The sequence below is a fragment of the Micropterus dolomieu genome, unplaced genomic scaffold, assembly GCF_021292245.1.
Source record: "Micropterus dolomieu isolate WLL.071019.BEF.003 ecotype Adirondacks unplaced genomic scaffold, ASM2129224v1 scaffold_55, whole genome shotgun sequence".
Classification (NCBI taxonomy): Eukaryota; Metazoa; Chordata; class Actinopteri; order Centrarchiformes; family Centrarchidae; genus Micropterus; species Micropterus dolomieu.
In genome coordinates this window covers 1-8414 of record NW_025744057.1, presented here as the reverse complement: position 1 = coordinate 8414, position 8414 = coordinate 1, and the positions used below count along the sequence as shown (strand labels likewise).

At 44.7% G+C, this 8414-nt stretch overlaps 1 protein-coding gene across 1 annotated transcript; it reads right to left on the bottom strand.

The window, feature by feature from the left end:
• Positions 1-234: 234 nt before the first annotated feature.
• On the bottom strand, positions 235-8410 carry LOC123967126 (NLR family CARD domain-containing protein 3-like; the record flags this gene model as incomplete). The annotated part of the gene is made up of 5 exons (XM_046043148.1): positions 235-1287; positions 1453-1499; positions 1858-2031; positions 6470-6643; positions 6753-8410. Coding segments are annotated over 5 exons (2610 nt in total), but the record flags the coding sequence as incomplete, so codon positions are not given.
• Positions 8411-8414: the final 4 nt, after the last annotated feature.

The following is an 8414-nucleotide window of genomic DNA, read 5'->3' as shown; positions in this document are numbered from 1 at the left end:
CATGTGACTATATTATCACAGGAGCATGACAGTTTCTTAGGCTGTGCTGCCTGAGTGCTCAAAGGTCACGCACATTCAAAAGTGGTTTCCGACCATGCCTTTTATGCACTGTTATCCAAATTCCCTAAATATTTTCCCAATATTAAGTACCGTTGATTTGGGGGGGGGGGGGGGGGGGTTTGGGCGTTAACCTGTTCCGCCCAGCACCCTGGTGTACAGTATGAGGAGCTGGAACCCATGTTGTACCAGACAGAATTTGCTGAGTTTTAATATACTCCTTTGTCTTCTTTATTATTTATTATATAATTATGTATTAATTTGTCACTGGGCCAGATAGAGGGGCACAAACATCACATCAACACCACAGAGAAAGCAAAGACACCTGCAAGAGAACGGGGAGGGGGGGCTGGGGGAAAGGGGGGACAACAGGAGACATACAGCCGAACAACAGCAATAAACAGCAGACATAAGGAAACAACTGAAGGATAATGAATAAGAGAAATAGTCAGGCAAAATAAATAAAAAACACAGTGCAGCAATGGTTAAATAAATTACTTATTGATATGACTAAGGGGTGGCTAGCTGGGGAGGCTGCGCCCTTGTCCGGGGTCTGGGGTTTGAGTAACAGCAACATGAAATCTGTTGAACATCAGAGTCACATCCTTTAAATCAGCAAGTCATTTGTTTTCCAATAGCAGCAGGAAACAGTCAGTCACTTTGACTCTCCCTCCTACAGAGAACACAGAGACACTGAGGAACCAGACCTGTCAGACCAGAACCTGAACCCAGGATAAACAGGTTCAGTGAATGTGGTGTTGAAGGTGTGAAGGTGGATCAATGTGCCAGAGGAGACTCTGAAGAAGGACAGAGTGCCAGCAGGACAGTCCACATACACTGCTACTCTGTTACAGCCAGAGAAGGAGGAGGTGGTAGTGGTGGTGGTGATGTATGTTGCTTTATTACAGTGCCAGACAGAGTAACCAATAGTATCAGAGCAGACCAGACTCCAGGACACATCATTCCTTCCAAACAAACATTCATATCCATTTCCAGTCCTACTGATTCCTCTGTAAGTCACTGCTATATGTACTCTTCCTCTCCACTCGACCTCCCAGTAACAGCGACCAATCAGACCATTTCTACACAACAGCTGAGGCCAATAGTCAAACCTGTCTGGATGATCAGGATATGGCTGATCCACTACCTCATGTGTCGCCTTTCTGTTATTGTCAGACAGTTTGATCCCTCTGTGTACTGTGTTTGTGTCAAGTGTGAGTTCACAGGAATCTGATGGAGAGAATGAGACACAATACAGCTGCAGTTATTAATCCATTATCTGTTCAGTGATACATACTGATGACATCAGATTTGAATGAGTGATGTCACAGTCTGTTGTTGATAGTTGAATGTGTGCTGCTTTGTTTTCATGAATCAAATGAAAAACACACTTACACTTCCTCAGACCTGGTCTCAACCATCCGACACCACCCGGCTCCACCCTGAAAGAAGGAGGGGGGTCAGACCAGCATATCCACTTCAGGATCAAACATGGACATTACATCGCTCTCATCCACAGAGGTTTTTTATTCTCCACAAATACGCTTACATGTTCACATTTAGCACCTCAGCAGAATCATATTCTTTTATTTCAGTGGGGCTTCTTATTTTCACTAATTGATGATGAGAAATATTGATTGTTGGAGCTTTAAAACAACTATGTTTGGGGGTCCTCTTGAGTTTGTGTAATTATGATGTGTCAGGGACATAAGGCAGGCTGACAGTCTGAAAGAGAAACAGTTGTAGCTCTTCGTCCTCTATCAGACTGACTGACTGTGGTTGCAGCAAGCCTTTCCATACCTGAGAGTATCCAGTCTCCAGTGTGGATCGTCCAGCCCAGCAGACAGCAGCTTCACTCCTGAGTCTCCTGGATGATTGTAGCTCAGGTCCAGCTCTCTCAGGTGGGAAGGATTGGAGCTCAGAGCTAAGGCCAGAGAATTGCAGCCTTCCTCTGTGATCAGACAGCCTGACAGCCTGTAAACACACAAAACAACACGTCATATAATCTGAAGGTACTGTGAGGGCTGAAAATTTACTGCTTGACTGTAGTACCACAGTACTACCAGCTACTGTGAATTTAGCTTATTACTGTTCTCACTGTCATGTCAGTTCACTATCACACAGAGTGTTTTTCATACATTCTGTTCACAGTGTTTTGGTTAATGCAAACATAACACTTCATCTTGCTGCTTCACATGAAAAGCCCCACCAGCACTGGGTGTAGAGGTTGTCCATGGATGGCAGCTTTGTCCACCCTCTGTAGAGACTTACAATTGAGGGCTGTGCAAAACAAAGAGCCGTTGCTTTTGCTGATTTTACGATGGTCTATGTGGTGAGTCCAAATCAGGTCCTTGCTGATATGAATGCCAAGGAACCTGAAGCAGCTGACTCGCTCCACTGTAGTTGATGGTGGTGGGTTGTGTCATTCTCTCTGTCGCTTTCTGTACTCCACAATTAGCTCCTGTTTTTCTACAATTCAGATGGAGGTTTTTATCCTGGCACCAAGATGTAGGAACTCTGGTTTCTTCTCTGTAGGCCATCTCTTCGTCGTTAGTGATTAGGTCGTTGACAGTCATGTTGTCAGACTCAATAGAGGTCACAGGAGAGGGTTGAGCATGCAGCCCAGAGGAACGCTGGTGCTGAGAGGCAGGGTGGAGTATGCTTATCCTCACAGCCTGAGTTCTGCCCATTAGGAAGTTCAGAAGCCAATCAAAGAGGGCGGTGCTAAGCCCATGGTCTCTGAACTTGATGATGTGCTTGGAAGAAGTTGAGTGCTGAACTATAGTCAATGAACAGTATTCAGAAATACAGTATCTCAAAAAAAGTGAGTAAACCCTTCACATTTTTGTAAATATTTGATTATATCTTTTCATGTGACAACACTGAAGAAATGACACTTTGCTGCAATGTAAAGTAGTGAGTGTGCAGCTTGTATAACAGTGTAAATTTACTGTTCCCTCAAAATAACACATCACACAGCCATTAATTTCTAAACCGCTGGCAACAAAAGTGAGTACACCTCTAAGTGAAAATGTCCACATTGGGCCCAGTTAGCCATTTTTCTTCCCCGGTGTTGCTCTACATAAAGATGGCCTAGGTTTTAAGAAAATTGCCAAGACCCTGAAACTGAGCAGCAGCACGGTGGCCAAGACCATACAGAGGTTCAACAGGACAGGTTCCACTCAAAACAGGCCTAGCCATGGCCGACCACAGAAGTTGAGCGCACGTGCTCAGCGTCATATCCAGAGGTTGGCTTTGGGAAATAGGTGTATGAATGCTGCCAGCATTGCTGCAGAGGTTGAAGGGGTGGGGGGTCAGCCTGTCAGGGCTCAGACCATACGCCGCACACTGGTCTGCATGGCTGTCGTCCCAGAAGGAAGCCTCTTCTAAAGATGATGCACAAGAAAGCCCGCAAACAGTTTTCTGAAGACAAGCACAGTAAGGACATGGATTACTGGAACTATGTCCTGTGGTCTGATGAGACCAAGATAAACTTATTTGGTTCAGATGGTGTCAAGCGTGTGGCGGCAACCAGGTGAGGAGTATAAAGACAAGTGTGTCTTGCCTATAGTCAAGCATGGTGGTTGGAGAGTCATGGGCTAGGGCTGCCGGGCCAGCATGTACTATGACAAAGTGAAGCAGAGCATGATCCCCTCCCTTCAGAGACTGGGCCACAGGGCAGTATTCCAACATGATAACCCCAAACAGACCTCCAAGACGACCACTGCCTTGCTAAAGAAGCTGAGGGTAAAGGTGATTCATTGGCCAAGCATGTCTCCAGACCTAAACCCTATTGAGCATCTGTGGGGCATCCTCGGGATATCTAAGGTTTTCATTTCATTTGAAACTTTGGTCATGTTTAATATGAACATTGACACTGTAACAGAAGGTGGAGGAGTGGAAGGTCTCTAACATCCACCAGCTTCATGATGTCGTCATGGAGTGGAAGAGGACTCCATTGGCAACCTGTGAAACTCTGGTGAACTCCATGCCCTAGAGGTTAAACGCAGTGCAGGAAAAGAATGGTGGCCACACAAAATATTGACACTTTGGGCCAAATTTGGACATTTTCACTTAGGCGTGTACTTATTTTTGTTGCCAGTGGTTTAGACATTAATGGCTGAGTTGGATGTGTTGTTTTGAGGAGACAGCAAATTAAAAGCCTGATACAAGCTGTACACTCACTACTACATTAAATACAAGTGTTCTTTCTTCAGTGTTGTCACATGAATCAAATATTTACAAATATTTGAGGGGGGTACTCACTTTTGTGAGATACTGTATGTGTTCCTCTGTTCTAGGTTGGAGAGTGGGGTTAGGGCGACATTGTTGTCTATAGATCTATTTGGTCCCTTTGCCAATTGAAATTTGTCCAGTTATTCAAGGAGGGGAAAGGTGATGAACATTTGGACTAGCTGAATACAGTACTTCATGATAGTGGAAGTGAATGTTACTGTGTGGTAGTCGTTAAGGCAGGGGGTTTTAGACCTTTTGAGGACAGGGACAATAGTGGTCTTCTTGAAACATGTGGGTACTTCAGACTGGAGCATTGACAGGTTGAAAATGTCTGTGAAGACATGTACCACATAATTTGAACACACCTTGAGAGCTCTGCCAGGGATACCTACTTTAGCAGTCTTTGCACACATCTGCCCTGGATATTACAAATGAGCAGGGGATTTTGTACCTCCTGTTTTTCCTCATAGTATGCATAGAAGGTATTCAGATCATCTAGGAGAGATGCAGACATTATCTCAGCACTGCTGGTTTTCCTTTTGCAGTCGGTTATAAAAAAAATAAGTTATAATTGTATTAAATAGATTTGCCGAAAGAGGGAAAGCCTTATCTCTGTCCCAAAAAGGACTGTAAACACGATCAAGTGCGTTATCAACTAGTGTTGGGCAGTAGCGTCACTACAAGTAGCGCCGTTACTAGTTTAACTACATTTCTCAGTAGCTTGGTGGTAGAATCACTATTTTCTGAATCAAATAGCTTTTCAGTAACAAAGCTCTTTTATTGACCGAGTAGCACGGTAGCTTCCACACACGCTACATTTTCCCAAGAATTTCTTAAGGATCAGTAAGTGACGCCACCAAAGAAACAGAAGCATCTACAGCTTCTGTTTCTTTGACACCCCCCCCCCCCCCCCCAACGCCCACTGTGTTCTGATTGGCCATTGTCTAATATGTTTACCAGGTTGCTGCAGGGATAGGTCTGCATGTTCCTTTGTGGGCGTGGCCAGCATCCTCTTTCTGGAGCAAATGACCATATTTGGTAATCTGGCTCAGAATGACATCATACCAAGCCATTAGTAGAAAAACTGTTCAGAACAGGGGGATATCTAAGGTTTTCATTTCATTTGAAACTTTGGTCATGTTTAATATGAACATTGACACTGTAACATTATAAAAATGCTAGAAAATATGAAAAAGCATAATAGGTCCCCTTTAAAAAATTTTTAAAGTAGCTTAGATGTAACTAAGCTACTTTTGCCACGTTTCTGTAGCTTAGCTTGCAACATTTCACTGGGGGGTAGCTTCTGTGTAATGAAGCTTCATTTAAAGGAGAACTCCAGGCAATTTTTAAGTTAATCTTGATCGTTATACCTTTGTGAGTACTGTCTATACAAAAAAAACAAAAAAAAAAACACCGGATTGGTGCTTGCAGTGAAGCCAGTTTTGGACCAATAAAATACTACTACAGGGCTACTTCCTGTTGGCACCAGCGTCTACTACGCATGATTGCGCAGCATAACCGTGGTTTAATGACGTAGAACAACGGCAGAAACACCGTGATTCTGGTAGCTGTCAGCCCACCTACGAGGCTCACGTGTCAAACACCAACGCAGCGTCACTGATGGCCAAATAGTTTTTTTAGATTGTAGAGAGCTTATAATCTAAGCAATATGGTTACATCTCTCATGTGCGATGGGGTGTCACAGGGTTTTGATGTCATTTTTGGGCCTACATGGATCCCTCCATGCAGGCTTTGGTCGGTTTCACTGTCCGATCTCTGGCTTACCCCCTTGAGCAGCTCCAGACAGCGATACTCACAGCTCTCCTGCTATAGCTAACATCACAACAACGACATGTCTTTGTCAACTAGGAAGTAAGCTAAATGCTCATGGACAAGTAGTTTAACGTTACCTGGCACACAAATCATGGCTGGAACTGCAGGAATAATGGCTTGTTCATACAACAGACTCAATTTTGCTTGCATGGTCTGAGTACTCCTGTTCAGTATTTTCCAGTTACGAGTAAACTTCACCCCCTTCCCTGTTTCTTTATTCTGAATGCAAATGAAAATGGCATGTGTGGTCCAGTCTACACTGACTATACACCTTATACATGTCAGGAACATAACCATACATGCAAAGGGAAATGATGATAAGTTGAAGTTGATGAATTCTGACCTGAGAGTTTCCAGTGCACAGTGTGGACTCTCCAGTCCAGCAGACAGCAGTTTCACTCCCGAGTCTTGCAGGTTGTTGTTACTCAGGTCCAGCTCTCTAAGACTAGCAGACTGGGAGCTGACAACTGAGGACAGAGCTTCACAGCTTCTCTCTGAGAGATTACAGCCAATTAGCCTGAAGATACAGCAAGAAGGGGTAAAAAGTAGGAAGGTTTTTTTCTTTCCTGTTGAAAAATTAGACAATTTAAAATGAGATGAAGAAAAACAATTACCTCCGTACTTACAGAGCTTTGTTGGAGGCTTTGACCACTGGCAGCAGCCTCAGAAGAGCCTCCTCTGAAGCAGAGTATTTTTTCAGGTCAAATACGTCCAGATCTTTTTCTGATGACAGTAAGATGAAGACCAGAGCTGACCACTGAGCAGGAGAGAGTTCATCTGTGGAGAGACTTCCTGATCTCAGGGACTGTTGGATCTGCTCCACTAGAGAACAATCATTCAGTTCATTCAGACAGTGGAACAGATTAATGCTTTGCTCTGTGGTGAGATTTTCCTCCAACTTCCTCTTTATGTACTGGCCTGTTTCCTGATTGGTCTGTGAGCTACTTCTGGTCTGTGTCAGCAGGCCTTTTAGGAGAGTCTGATTGGTCTGCAGTGAAAGGCCCAGCAGGAGACGGAGGAACAAGTCCAGGTGTCCATTTGGACTCTGTAAGGCCTTGTCCACAGCAATCTGATAAAAGTGTGCATCTCCAAAGGTGTCTTTTCTTTTTTCAGATTTCTGGGATGTTGTTTGTTCGTCTGCCAGCAGATTGACACCAGAGTTGATGAAGGTCAGATGGACATGAAGAGCAGCCAGAAACTCCTGAACGGTCAGATGGACGAAGCAGAACACCTTGTCCTGGTACAGCCCTCTCTCCTCTATAAAAATCTGTGTGAACACTCCTGAGTACACTGAGGCTGCTCTGATATCGATGCCACACTCTGTCAGGTCTGATTCATAGAAGATCAGGTTGCCTTTCTGCAGCTGCTCAAAAGCCAATTTTCCCAGAGACTCAATCATCTTCCTGCTCTCTGGACTCCAGTGTGGATCTGTCTCAGCTCCTCCATCATACTTGATGTTCTTCAATATGGACTGAACCACCAGGAAGTGGATGTACATCTCAGTCAGGGTCTTGGGCAGCTCTCCTCCCTCTCTGGTCTTCAACACCTCCTCCAGAACTGTAGCAGTGATCCAGCAGAAGACTGGGATGTGGCACATGATGTGGAGGCTTCGTGTTGTCTTGATGTGGGAGATGATTCTGCTGGCCTGCTCCTCATCTCTGAACCTCTTCATGAAGTACTCCTCCTTCTGTGGGTCAGTGAACCCTCTGATCTCTGTCACCATGTCAACACACTCAGGAGGGATCTGATTGGCTGCTGCAGGTCGTGTGGTTATCCAGAGGCGAGCAGAGGGAAGCAGGTTCCCCCTGATGAGGTTTGTCAGCAGCACATCCACTGAGGTGGACTCTCTAACATCAGTCAGGTTTTCATTGTTGCGGAAGTCCAGAGGAAGTCGACACTCATCCAGACCATCAAAGATGAACACAACCTGGAACTCTTCAAACCTGCAGATTCCTTCTGCTTTGGTTTCAGTAAAGAAGTGATGAACAAGTTCCACCAAGCTGTACTTTTTCTCTTTCAGCACATTCAGCTCTCTGAAAGTGAATGGAAATGTGAACTGTATGTCCTGGTTGGCTTTGTCTTCAGCCCAGTCCAGAGTGAACTTCTGTGTTAAGACTGTTTTCCCAATGCCAGCCACTCCCTTTGTCATCACTGTTCTGATTGGTTCATCTCTTCCAGGTGAGGCTTTAAAGATGTCTTCTTGTCTGATGGTTGTTTCTGGTCTGTCTGGTTTCCTGGATGCTGTTTCAATCTGTCTGACCTCATGTTCATCATTGACCTCTGCAGTC